The sequence below is a fragment of the Acanthisitta chloris genome, unplaced genomic scaffold, assembly GCF_000695815.1.
Source record: "Acanthisitta chloris isolate BGI_N310 unplaced genomic scaffold, ASM69581v1 scaffold8063, whole genome shotgun sequence".
Lineage (NCBI taxonomy): Eukaryota > Metazoa > Chordata > Aves > Passeriformes > Acanthisittidae > Acanthisitta > Acanthisitta chloris.
In genome coordinates this window covers 4272-17778 of record NW_008664276.1, presented here as the reverse complement: position 1 = coordinate 17778, position 13507 = coordinate 4272, and the positions used below count along the sequence as shown (strand labels likewise).

Genomic DNA, 13507 nt, shown 5'->3' with positions numbered 1-13507 from the left:
ACGTGTTGGAGGGTCAAGAAGTTTCACAGATCATCCTCTGCAGAGCTAATAGGGATAGATGGAGCTGTGGAGTGACATTCCAGGGAGGACTGAGCTTACCGTATCATCCATTTATGCATTGACAGCATAGCAATACACCTCTGAAAGATACAGAGATTGGCAGTGCTGTCCTCTTGCCTGATGGGAGTGGCAAGAAAAAATAATATTGCCCATGAAGATGTGATAGGAGATTGCTCTGAATGTCTGCAGCTGCTTTCTTTTCCTCCATCTCATTCCTAGAAGCCAAGGTGCTCATGCCTGACTAGTTTGGAAAATGACAGTCATGTTGCTGTTTCCAGCAGGTTCAGAGTGGTGGTGAGGTGAGGCAAGCAGATCATGAACAAGAAGTGGTAAGCTCAATTCCTAGGACTTATTTTGTACAAAGATTACAGTTAGACCAATGTTTAGCCTCTCTCTGTGTCAAAACTACCTTAATTCTGGCCAGGAAGTCTCTCTTGCCTTTACACTTTTGGGTAGATGTGGATTCCTGCCCCTGTTTAGGGGCAGGACCTAGTGCAGTTTAGCAGCTGGAATTTTGTCCTGGTCTTTGTTTGCCTCTGAGAGTGTCTCTGAGGTTTCCAGGGAAGGTTCAGGTTAATGACAGAGGTTAGCAGAAACACCAAGAGGTATACTTAGCTTTTTTACTTGGAAATTGTTGACTGAGACCTGTGAGCTCCACCAAGGAGCTGCTTCTCAGCCCCCTGTCCTTGTCTCAGGCCAGGTTGCACTGTGTGCCCACACTGGGAGTGTTGCTGTAGGTGAAAAGGGAGTGAGGATGCTGAAGGCAGTTTCTAGAGTGGTTCTGAGGGAGATGATGGGAATGGTGAGTGAAAGCAGCTTTGCTGCCTTCTGCCATGTTCTCTCCTCATGTGGTGACAGCAGAGGTCAAGGTCAAGTGTGCCCTGCAAGGTCCCAGCCCTGCCTGACACACCTGGGGACTTGCTCACAGTTAGTCTGGAGGAGATTTCTCAAGCCAACAAAGTTGTCTTGATGCCTTCCCAGCATCATTCGGACACTTGGAGCCAAACTGGTGAAAGCACTTGGGCACGGATTCACACAGCTGTTTGAGGTACCCACATTCCTGATGTGAACAGGCTGGCAGTGGCTTGGCTCAGTTTTCTGTGGAAAGTGGGTCACTGGGAATAAGTGGTTTAGCTTTGTGTCATTTGAGGAGAGGCAGAAGGAATGTGCAGCAGTGGAACAAACTGCGTCTGACGTCAGACCTGCACCAGGCATTTGGGGACTCCAGGGATGTGATGGGGGAATTTTAACACACTGAGCAATGGAGATCTGGAGTGCTTGGAGACATCTAGAGTCCTGAATGCTTGATAATGTGCAGGGAGGAAATACAGAGGAACAGCAATGTCTGTAATGGGGTAAAAACATTCAAGCAGTGTGTGTCAGGTTTTCTGTCTGGGTGTGTGCTGAATGCATCAGCATTGGATCAGAGCTCTGCCAGGGATGTTCTTTGAGGGTAAGTGCCAATCAGGTAGTCATTTGGTAACCCTGATGAACAGGAGAGGTGTTACCTGACCTTACACCCATCTGATCTGTCCTTCTGCACTCATGAGACACATGGAAAAGAGATCATTGCTGTTCTTGTGTGGTTCCTACAGACTGAATGTGGTGGTTTCTCAGAGAAACCACCCTCAGGTGAAGAACAGCCCTGAACTGTGCTGTTCCTAGGACAGGTTGTGCTGGGCTTGAGAAATCCAAGTGAATTCTCATGCATTTGTGGGCAAATCTGTAGGGTCCTCACCAAGGAAAAGCCTTGTGATGGGAACTACAAGTCTGAACCTCAGGGGTGAAGGTAGGAAGTGCAGGAGAGGGAGTTGGTCCTGTTCCATCTTGCCTCTCAGCCTCCTTGAAGTGGAATAAAGCTATGAAGAGAGTTTAGAGCCCAAACCTTGCTAGGAAACTGGAGATGGTGTTCAAGGAAGAGGCAGAACAACTGCTTTAGGAGGTCTAGTGTGCTTGTTCTGTGCTTTATACCCTGAGTGTGGATATACAGTAATGCTGAAGTGAATGCCAAAAGATGAGGGTCAGGATTGGGTGAATTCCTGAAAGAAAAATCCTTTGTGTGGTTCGTTGGGGGCCTGAGCCCACAGAGAGGTAAGGGCTGGAAGAAAATGCTTAAGGGATATCATTACATCCATCCCCTTTTCTGAGGCTTTTTTGTGTGTGACAGTCGTGACAGACTCTGGATATTGTGTTCGACTTGATCAGTTTGTCCATGCTCCTTTGTAACCCTCTGTGGAGGTGTGAAAATCAAATTTCCACCGGATTTAGGGAAGTTGTTGGGGTCCATAGGCACCTGTGGCAGATGTGAGGTGGAAATGCTGGATCCCAACCAGCACATTTGCAGAGAAGGTGCAGGAGCTTTGCTCCTTGTGGCCATTTGATCTTCAATAACAACAGAAACGTGGTTTGCCATTTTCTAAGAATAAAGGTTGTATTTGGTGTCAGCCTTTTTGCTCTGAGCTGTGCAAATAGTACTGAAGGATGTGTTGAATCATTGTTTGAACTGCGTCAACCAGGGTGGATGATTGTTCATGGAATGTTAAGGTGTTGGAATGGACCTTAAAGATCAGTCCTGAATTGTTCTGATCTGTTTCCTGTGTGGTGTTTTACAGCTTTTCCGACGTGTGGCAGCTGCCTTGCCTGGAATGGAAAGCACACAAGACAAAAGTAGAGAAGACAGTATCCTTTGTGGGTCTCTGCTGTGGTGGCAAAGCACTGCCAGGCATTCCCCTGGATGAGGAGAATCTCCTACAGCCCTCAGTCAGCTCACGGACATCCCCAGAAAGAGGCCTCAGAGGGGGAATGGGGGCAAGTAACCTTCGAGATTGAAGTACTGAGGGAGAAGGATTGGTGGGTGGAAGGCTGGGAGCAGGGGTGCTGAGGGTGGAGGCAGCAGGGGAAAAAGTAATGCTGAGGGCTGTGAAGTGGTACAAAAGTGAAGACAGCTGAATAGCAGCTGAAGGGAGGACAACAGGAAGGTGCAGGAGGGTGGAAACAGATCCAGAAAGACTTGTTGCTTTGAGCAGGTTGGATATGGGCTGAGAGAAGGGAGAAAACAGCTGCAAAGAGGCCTGGAAAAAAAAGCCTGTGGCACTTGTCTGACTGACAGAATCCTAGAACAAGCTGTGTTGGAAGGGGTCATTGTAGGTCCCTTGTCCAACCCTTCTGCTCAAACTTAAGGCTGACCCTGCAATTAGGCCAGTTTCTCAGGGTCATATTCAGGGTAACTTGGGAAATTTCCAAGGATGGAGATCCCATAACTTCACAGCCTGTCACAGTGCTGGACCCTAGATAGCTCTGGGGTGAGGAAGGAGAAGACTCAACTGATGGGATCAGCCTTGGCCAAGGGGATAGGGATGGCATGAGGAATGGAAAAGGGATAAAAGTTCCTGCATAACAAGCAGTGTGGCTAAATTGGAATCACTAAATTGCGTTTGGGAAGGGCAGGAAAGCCCATAAGGTACTTTTGTGGGTGGCTTGTGACAGAACTGTGGGAGCAGTTGTGGTGGTTGAGTGTAGCTCTGGAGGTGAAGAGTAGTAACTCAGCCACTTCTTACAGTCTGCTCCACCTGAATTCCTGCTTTTGCTTGCTTGGATTAGAGAGCAAAGGTGATGCAGAAGACAGAGAGAGGCCTGCCCGCCCCTGCCTCAGGTGGGAGGTGAAGGGACAGAGAGCAAGGAAAGTCCCATGGGTACACTCGGGGAAAGCAAAGAGTTGTGCTGTATCTTGACTGAAAGAGGTGATAAGATGCTAAAAGTGGGTAAGTTTTTTTGGGAATAGGAACTTTTTCAGGGTTGTTGGTTTTATTTGCAGTAAGGATCATGTAGCTGGCAGCTGGGAAATGGAGGAGGAATGGTGCCTTGGAGGAAAATTGCAGCAGGAACTGTAGGAGAGGGACAAGCTTGGTGCTGAAATGTCAGCCTGCTGTATAGGGAAAGGAAAGATTTGGGGAGCTGTGGGTTGCAGCTGCTAAGGCACAAGCTTTTTGTGATATGAACTTGACTGATCACAAATACCTTGTTATGCAGGTCCCCAGAAGGTTAATGAGCAGCAATGTTTGTTAATGAGATGGTGGCAGAGTGTACAAGCAGTGGCTGCTGGGCCTGTGCCTTCTCTATCAGGGACTGTGATCACCAGTCTCTTAAATGGGAGTGCAGTAAGGGCACTTGGAATTGGGCTTCCTGCAGCCTGCAGATAGCAGAAATGGAATAGGATTGTCTCCCAGACAGCTGCAGGATTAACAAGGGTGGATTTTCGATGGGCTGTTCTGCAGAACACGGAGGGTTCAAGGATCTTGAACCACTCATGCTGAGGGATGCAATCTGCCAAGGCTCATGTCAAGCATCTCCAACTTAAATAGGTGTCAAGCTTTAGAACAGCCAAAAGGACCAAATGTTTAACATGAATTACTGGTCTTTTGTTTCCCTTTTTGTGTTTATTTTCTCCTAACCTCTTTTAAAAGCAACTTGAACCCCCTAAAGACTTAAGTTGGAAGTACCAGCTGGGTGATCTCTCTGCCTCTGTGGTCACTGATAAGGGAAATCCTGGAGACTTGTGCTCTGAGTTGGGGATTAGCATTCAAAGCTCCTTCTGTGTAAGGTTGTAGCTGTAGTGCATCCACTGGGAACTGGAGAGCTACAAAGGGAGAAGCTTATCCCAGGCAAGTTCAGAGCAGGCAACTCTGCATTGACCTTTTGTCCTTGTTGGATATTAGCTGTCATTGGCAGGGGTGAGTTCAGGGTGGTGCCAGAGCTTTGGTGAGCAGAGAGGTTTGACTAGAGCAAGGATTGATGGGAGAGTTCAGGATGGCACATCCAGAGCTGGTGTAAGTACTCTGAGGGGTTAGCAGTGTGCACAGCCTGAGGGGGAACAGCCTTTTTGGAATGTCCTACTGGGGCTTCTGACAGAGCACAGGCTGTCACCTCTGTCCATGGAAACACAGTCACAAAATGGTCTGGGTTGGAAGGGGCCTTTCAAGGTCATCCAGTTCTACTCCCTGCCATGGGCAGGGACACCTTCCGCTAGACTAGGTTGTTCCAAGCTGGCCTTAAACACCTCCAGGGATGGACCAGCCACTATTCCAGCCCAAACAACCTCTCTGGCCTGCCCCAGAGCTGAGTGTGGACAGGGCAGTGAGAGGGAAGTACTTGCCAGTTGACTGTGAAGTACAGAGGAGCAGGAGCTGGAGAAGGAATTGAGCTGTCCCTTTGTGAGTTCGTCCAGGCTCGTGCTGACTCCAGTTTCCTTGTTCTTTGAGCCAAAAGGCAAGGTCCTTCCTTGTTGGAGTGTGGGATCTGGACCTGGAGTAACGATGAGTCTCAATATGAGTATGGTTGCTCTCCTTTATTCTTAGTGCTTACAACGTACATACAGATATTCACACAGAGTACGTGAATGCAGCGGATACATGATTGGTTTATTGCCCTTGTCCAAGTGTCCAGGGCAAACTTATGACTGGTGCAAGCAAGTGTCTGTCCACATTCCAGGATGTTCTCAGGAATTCCAGGGAGCTTGTTGACACCGGACTCAGAGCCGGTCAGAGCCAGCTCTGCCAGGCAGAGCTGACTCCTTATCAGCAGGTTCAAGGCTCAGTCACAGCTGCTGTAGGCCTTACACCATACTACCAGCTGGGTTGTCAGCTCCAAGGAAATCATGTCCCTTTTCACATAGCCATTCCTCCACACCTCCTGGATACCCATAGCTGGAAGACTTTCAGTGTAGCATTGGTTTTGCACTGTGGATTTCCAGGCTGTGACTGGTTCTCTCTGAACCAGGTAACAAGTGACAGGACAAGAGGATACAGCCTCAGGTTGTTCCAGGTGAGGTTCAGGTTGGACATCAGGAGGAATTTCTTCAAGGAAAAGGTTGACAGGCATTGGAAGGGGCTGCCCAGGGAGGTGGTGGGGTCACCATCCCTGGAGGTGTTGAAGGAGGTACTGGATGTGGCAGCTAGTGCCGTGGTCTAGTTGACAAGGTGGTGATCGGTCATAGATTGGACTTGATGATCTTGGAGGTATTTTCCAACTTAAATGATTCTGTTATTTAGGTTGGATATTAGGGAAAATTCCTTCCCCAGAAGGGCTGTCCAAGCCCTGGCACAGGCTGCCCAGGGCCGGGCTGGAGTCATCATCCCTGGAGGGATTTAACAGCCATGTGGATGTGGCACTTGGGGACATGGTTAGCGGTGGCATTGGCAGTGCTGGGGGGATGGTTGGACTCAATGATCTTGGAGGGCTTTTCCAACCTAAACAATTCTGTGATTCCATGGAAACAGTGCAGTGTATTCATACATCTTCAATTTCTGAGGCAGGAAATCCCTCAGGGTCTCTGGGGATTTGGGGGCTGACATCATTTCTGCTACATACTCAATGTGCCAGTGCAGGGTGAGAGGGTCTGGTGAGAAACCTGATCTTGACTGGGGTTTGAAACTGATCTTTTCAAGCATTTCAGTGGGAAATACTGGAAATTCCAATCCAAGTCCTGCTCTTGGTAGGGAAACAGAATTGGAGAACTGTTTGCCTTAACTTCTTCCCTCCCAGTGATTGACATAAAACTGGAAAAGCCTCAAGAGCAGCCTGTCAGTGAAGGAGGCTGTTCCTGCTAATACCATGTGGCTTCTACCTTTCTCCAGAACATCACTGCTTTCCCTCCCTGTCCTCTTCATTGACTGCAGTGTGAATATTGGCTTGAACCTTCCCCTTCCAGTAATAACGTATCGCAGTTCATCATCGCTGGCTGTCTCGTGGAGATGATCTATTAGCTTCACAAGCACACACACACACACACACACACACACACACACACACACACAGAAAATGTCAGTGTCTTCATTATTTATAAGATAAAAAAAGCCAAAATATTCCAGCATATTCTAGTTATAACTTTAAAAAAAACAAACAAAAAACCCAACAAAAATAGGTACAATTTCTTAATATTTGTTCCTTTTTTTAATATGTTATGATATTGCACTTTGAAATGATGGCAACTGAGTAAGTTTGGGATTGGACTTAGATGAGAAGTATGTGCAGAAGAAGGCTTGCAAATCTGACCCATTGGATTTCTCTGGCAAGCTGGGAATTCGTAGGCAGCAGGCAGGATCGGAGGTGCTGAGGGCTAAACGCTTATCCTTACAGGAATCAAACAAAAATCCAACCCAAGCTCTTCATTCCAGGGAGCAGAGCAGGTCTGCCTGGTGTCAAAACCCCACCTGACATTTGCAGGGGTTGGACACCACCACAGGCTGCTGGATTTGGGAATTCTTGCCGAGGCAGCGGGAGCGCATTCCCAAGGAAGCATAGTGGGAAGTCCAGAGTGGCTCTCTGCCCAGGAAGAATGGCTTCTGGAGGGGTTGGGGGGAAAGGAGAGGGTGGATGTGCATTAGCAAAACACTTGCAGGAAACAGGGAAAGAATGTTTCGAGTGCGAGAAGAGTTTTAAGAGCATTTTTTGGTCCTTTTTGTGTAGAACAGCAATGAAGTGAATTCTTACTGCCCGAGAGATGGGAATGGAACAGCTCAGCTGGTGGAGGAGAAAGCATTTTGCTTCTTTTTTTTTAGGGGAAACACTGAGATCAGGACTGGTACTAAAACCTGCCAAAGTCGATTGAAACCTTTGGAATTTGGAGGAAAGAGGGAAGAGCAGCTGCCCCAGCGGAGAGCTGTGGGAGAGGGGGATGGCACCTGCTTCTCCGGCGTGTAGGGCGGCTGGGGAAGGGCTGTTTACTGTGATCCTACAGAAACCTAGTTGGGACACCTTAGATGGAAAGGGAGGGAGTGGAGTAGGCTGGAAACCAACTTCTGATTATGCAGATTTATGCCTTTATTTTTTAGCATTTTTTTATGTTCAGTCTTCCAAGTTTGTTTAGTTCAGTTCCCTGGAGCTGTATAGTTTGGGTAAATAACTAGTGATTTAGTTTCCTATTGACCTAGGCTTACAATTAACCTTTTTTTTCTTTGATATTTATTTCTTGGCTTAATTTTTTTTTTTTACTCTTTTCAGTACTGATTTTGTTGTTTTCCTTTGGCTGAGGAATCTGTGTAGAGCTTTAATGGTGTTTGCGAGCTGTAGCTACCCAAAAAACACGGAATGGAACACACTAGAAGTGCACCCTTTTAATCTTTACTAGTCATTGTGAAGTTGCTGTGTCAGTTAATAAACACAACTGTAAATACATTGTTTGCTGGGCCAACCTGGCTGAGCTGCAGTGCAGGAAGGGATTCTCGAGCCTGTGTTGTGATTGCTACTTAAATGGACAATTGCAGGTTCATTCAGGCTCCTCCTTGGTTCTCTTCTGCCCCTTTAAACTAACCACCTGGGGAAGAGGAAGGGAATCCTCCTCACCACCTCTTGCACCAGGAAGCAGGCACAGAGTTGGAATTCCTCATTCCTGAGGGGAATGCTAGGCTTGTGCCCTGCCCTGGGTTTTCTAGCAGCTCTGCACAAGGATAACTTCAAGGCAGAACGAGATGTAAAAGTGCTTTTCTAATGCAATATTAAAGGCGAGTTTTTTTGACGTGGCATGTCTTGAAAATAAACATCAATGATATGTGACAAAGGATCATTCTTTATTTAAAAGAAGCTCTGTGGGGGAAGGAAACTTGGCTGCTTCCTGTCTTGTACTCTTCGTGACCATGCAGAAACGCCTCATCCTGCTGCTTCTTCCTTTGGGTTTTATCCCATTTGGTTCTTCATTCTGTTGGTCCTCATTTGGCTGTTTCCCACAAGCACATCCTTTTTTGTTTTGCTTCTGATAGTCACCCACTCTACTTCCCATAGCTCCAAGCTTTAAGCACTGGATTTGCCAGGTTTATCCCGGTATGGCTGCTTTCACTGGGAGCTGCTGCTGGAGAGCAGGTTTGTCCAACTCCCTCTAAACAGAGGTGTGGAGAGGAGCCTGCCCACAGCTCTGTGTCCAGCACAGCTGCAGGAACAAGGACAAGGTGGTCCCTGGCTCTGCTCAGGACAGCCAGGTATGTGACATGCATGGCCTTGCTCATAGTCAGTGCTTAATGTGCCCACAATCCTGTCCTAACCCCAGTTTTCCAGGGGAAAGGCACTTCCAAGTGAGCACAGGACCAACACGGCCTTTATATTTTTATTTCACCATCCATCTCTGAGGTTTGAGGTGTTAATTTTCATTTGCTCCATCTCTGTGGCTGGTAGAACCATGGGAACAGACTATTTTAATGCTGATTTTGCCACCAGTGAAGGTTTCTGCTCTGTTTCTTTTCTCCTCCTGCTCTGGCTTGCTTGTTGTACAGTACCTCATGCAGCTACTCCATGCCTCACTTTTTGTCTTGGTAAAAGTAGTTGAAAAAATTGTGTAAGGGGGGGAAAAAAGGTTCCTTTTTCTTCATGTTGGAATGTCACTGGTACCTCAGCTCTGTTTGATGATATGAACCAACGACGACAGCAGAACAAATCCTTAGCGCTTGAACTAAATAAATACCTGTCTCATTGGAAAGCTCTGGGTCTCTTCTCTCAGCATGGTCATCACAACACAGCTGGGGAGGTGCAGGCCTGCCCTTGGGGTTTGAAGTGCTGCAGGAGGCATTTTAAGGGCTATAATGACGTTTTCGGGGGGTTTCGTTTCGGAGGGAAGAAGGCGCAGTTGTGTGTTTGCTGTTCCTGCGGTGTCTCTGCGGTTGTTTCCAGTGGTCAGCGAGTGATGTCGAGTTGGGGTACAGAGCACATGTCCTCTGCTGCTACAGCTGTGCCTCTCTGGTCCTTTCTCGCTCTTGAAATCCAGCTGTTTCCTCCGTTCCCTTTCCAAAGGCCTTTCCAAGGGTGCATTGTGCAGCCTCAGCTTCACGGTGGACCAACCCCACCTTTCTGGATGAGGATCCTCCTGGAGCCTCTTTCTGGCTGGAGATGGCAGATGAGGTCTGCAGGGCTGGGGAGGTGAGTACCAGTGACAGATGCTCTGTGATGAGTTATCCTTGTCTTTCTTGAAGGAGAGAGTCATGGAACCCCAGGATGGTTGGGTTGGAAGGGACCTTAAAGCCCATCTCGTTCCAACCCCCTGCCATGGACAGGGACACTTTCCACTAGACCAGGTTGCTCCAAACCCCATCCAACATGGCCAATAGAGAAGGAGAATTACCTGGATTTGGTGTGGGAGCACCAACAGCCCAACTGTGGCCACTTGGCCAAGCTCTTCTCCATTGAAAGGACTGAAACACTTGGTTGTGAAACTCCAACATGTTGTCTGTGGAGATGTGCTGAAATTGGTGTTGTGGAAACAGCCATGTGGGGACAAGGCACTGGGGAAGCTTTCTGTCACTGTGGCAAGCTTCTCTTCCTTGTCCCTGCCAGCTCCAGGTCCTGCCCAGGGTGGCAGGTCTGGAAACACGACGTTCCCCTCTCAGCAGAATTAGGATGGAAGGAGCCGATGCAATATCAGTGGGTGTTGTCTCCTGGGGAGCACTGAAGTGTAATGGTCCCAATTCTTCCTCACTGCTTCCCTTAATGATGCTGCCATGAGCAGCCTTGGGGCTTTCACCTCAGATCCCGGGATCCTGATTTCCTACCTGTAGAGTGGGGCTGGATTAAACTGCAGTGGAGCAGGGAATGGTCTGGGGACACTCACCAGCTCCAGCATAGGGGTCTGGTCCTGGTGGCTTGTGGCTGCAGTGGGTTGATCTCTCTGTTCCAGCTGTGCTTTTAGTAGTTCTGAAATCAGAGGTGTGTCTGGCTCAGGTTAGAGGGTGCTCATAGCTTCTTTGCCTGCTGGTGGGGTCATCCATGATTTTTCCAGGCTGGAGCAGCCACAGCATCCTCTTCCCAGCATCTGCAGAGCTGCTGCAGCACCTGATGCCGTCCTCTTGCTGCAGTATTGCTTCCATCGCCTGAATCCTCAGCAAACCAGAACGCTCTCTCTCTGGTGCAGCAGCACCTTTTTCCATGCTGGGCATGTCCCAGCACCTTTTTCCATGCTGGGCATGTCCCAGCTCCTAGGGAAGATAAAGGGGGGTTGTGCAGGCTGCTCCTCGCACGCAACCTGCGGCAGGCAGCTCTGCCGGAGCTCCTGCAGGCAGGGAGGCAGCTGCAAACACCCAGAGCTCACAGCAGCCTCTCCTGCCTCCTCCTCTGCTGCTCTCTGGCTGCCTGAGCTGGGGTTTCCAGCCTTGCTGGGCTTGGCTTTCCACCCATTTCATTGGTTTTTCATCAACTGGCAAAAATATCTGTTTTATTTTCCCTCCTCTTTAATCACCTTTACCTTCCCCACCTTGGTCTGAGCACACAGGGAAGTCAAATACGGCTTTTTATGAGCTATTTGGGATCCTCTTGTAGGAGCAGAACATAGCTGACTGCCCAGACTGATTCCCAGTACCAGGGAATCAGTACCAACACCAGGCTGGGGAATTGCAGTGCCAGGAGCAGCTCTGCACTTCCTTGGAGGATGGGGGTAGGGCAGGGCTGAAGGCAGCTGTGATGCTCCTGGTGCCTCACAGCCCTGCCCTCCTGGATTGGGAGGGAGGAGTACTGTTTCCAAAGTGAATTTTCCAGGCTTGCTACCTGTTTCCAAGGGTTTGGGTATAAACTAAAGCCATTTTGTGTGCTCTTGGCCACCCGGAGAGAGTGCTGGCAGCAAGGGTTGCGTTAAAGGCTTTGTTAAAGCTTACTGCTAATTACAGCACTGAAGTTGCTCTCTGTCCCCTGCACAGCCAGTGGGTGCTTCCATGGCACTGTCTGTCCTTGGGTATGGGATGGGGAAGGGAAAAAATGGGATTTATCAGTGCTCCTGTGGCTAATGGTGAACTTGGCACTGACTTTTCCTGCATTTATCTGAGCTTGGGAAGAGGGGACAGGTAGAAATGTGAGGTTTGATCCTGGTATTTCTCAAGCTGCTTGATTTCCAGAGCAGTGGGTTTGGATCACAGTGAGGGTCACGTGGCCCACAGTGATTCCTGTGCTGTGGGACACTGTGGGACTCATCTTTCCAGGAGGTTGGTTTGGGTGTTAATGGCTTGTGCCTGGTCCTTATTGCAGATCCTGCTGTGTTCACCATCCTTTTTGGGCGGTTTGGGTTGTTTTGAGCTTTGCTCAGTGTTTGGATTGTTGGCAGCTCTCTGTGCTGGGAGAAGAGTCAGGATTCCAGTTGGGAACAGAGTGGGTCAACCCTAACTTCTGTTTCTCAGCACCTATTGTTCCTCCAGTTCTGCAATGTGTCGATCTGGGCACCAACTGCTCCTGGGATTCCTCTCTCCTGAGCGGAGCAGGAACCAAGCAAAGTGCTTTTGTGGACTGTGGTTCTATTGCTTGTGCTTCCAAATTTATTTTTAACATGTTTGATTCCTCCTTCATTTAGCTTTCCTAGTGCAGGGATGGCTGCCATCAGCTCTTCCCACCAGCACCGTGAAGACATCGGAAATGTGCTGGAGGCACGTGCTGGTCCATCACTGCCTTCTTGGTGGCCTTGCCTGGATCTTTCCATGTCCCTGGGTCTTTGGGAGACCAGCACAGCCCCACTTCGCAGGAGAGAAGCTGGATCAGCCCTGGGATGTTCAGGTACTACAGGGATGGGGAGTGTGGGAGTCTGAGCTGGGGAAAAGGAGCTCTTGCTGCTGGATGTGGCATGGGAAGGAGGGATGGCTTCTAGGTTGTGTTGCTCTTGGTAAAAAATTTCCAGATGTTTCCATCTCTAGGTGAATCCCACCTGAGATTATGCACCTTGTATGGTGAATCATAGAATGGATATTGGATTAAGAGGATTTAAATTAAATATTGGGAAGGAATTCTTTCCTATGAGGGTGGTGAGGCACTGGCACAGATTGCCCAGAGAAGCTGTGGCCGTCCCATTCCTGGGAGTGTTCTAGGCCAGGTTGAAATGCCTGCCAACAGCTCCTGGCCTGCTGCTGGAGATGGGCTTGTCCAGAAAAAGCTCTGACTTCTCACGCATCTGGCAGCTGCTGGGATTGCTGAAGTCCCTGAGAAAAGAGGGTTTAGGGTATGTCCCCCTGCTTGGTGTGTCCCTACAACCACCTCTTCCCTGCCCAGCCCACACCATTGTGCACCCACAGGTTACACTGCTGAGACTTGGATGCTTTATTGCCACTGGAGCAGGGCTCCATCCCGGGGGCTTTGTTAGCAGCCAGATGCACTGCTCCTCTTCCCAGCAGATGGAGACTGCCTGGTGCCATCCCGTTGGTGCCAATTGGAAGCAGCAGCACCAGCTGGGGCTGGTTCAGCCTTGGAGCTGAACTAGGCTTAGCCCTTGTACCACTGTACCTTAGGACTCGGGGAGGGGACAGATGAACACCCTCCCCAGCTGGTCACACCATCTCTGTGCCCTGCAGCAGCTTCTGTTTCCTGTCTGGATCCCTGCCATGTTGGGAAAGGGCTGTTGCTCCCAAAGCCCTTCCTGTGGGACCCGGCTGGGAGACACTGTAAAAAGGTCCTGCAGGGACAGCTTTGGTGGAGGTGATAATGGAAAATCAGGCTGGTT

At 49.1% G+C, this 13507-nt stretch overlaps 1 protein-coding gene across 1 annotated transcript in view; it reads left to right on the top strand.

Annotated features, from left to right (window-relative positions):
* RAB6A (RAB6A, member RAS oncogene family) overlaps positions 1 to 6906 on the top strand; it is a 22288-nt gene extending 15382 nt beyond the window's left edge. Inside the window, exons 6-7 of the mRNA XM_009071283.1 lie at positions 2673 to 2739; positions 6601 to 6906. Coding sequence (XP_009069531.1) covers positions 2673 to 2739; positions 6601 to 6665 — 132 coding nt within the window. The 3' untranslated portion in view covers positions 6666 to 6906. The remainder of the gene's footprint in view (positions 1 to 2672; positions 2740 to 6600) is intronic.
* Positions 6907 to 13507: the final 6601 nt, after the last annotated feature.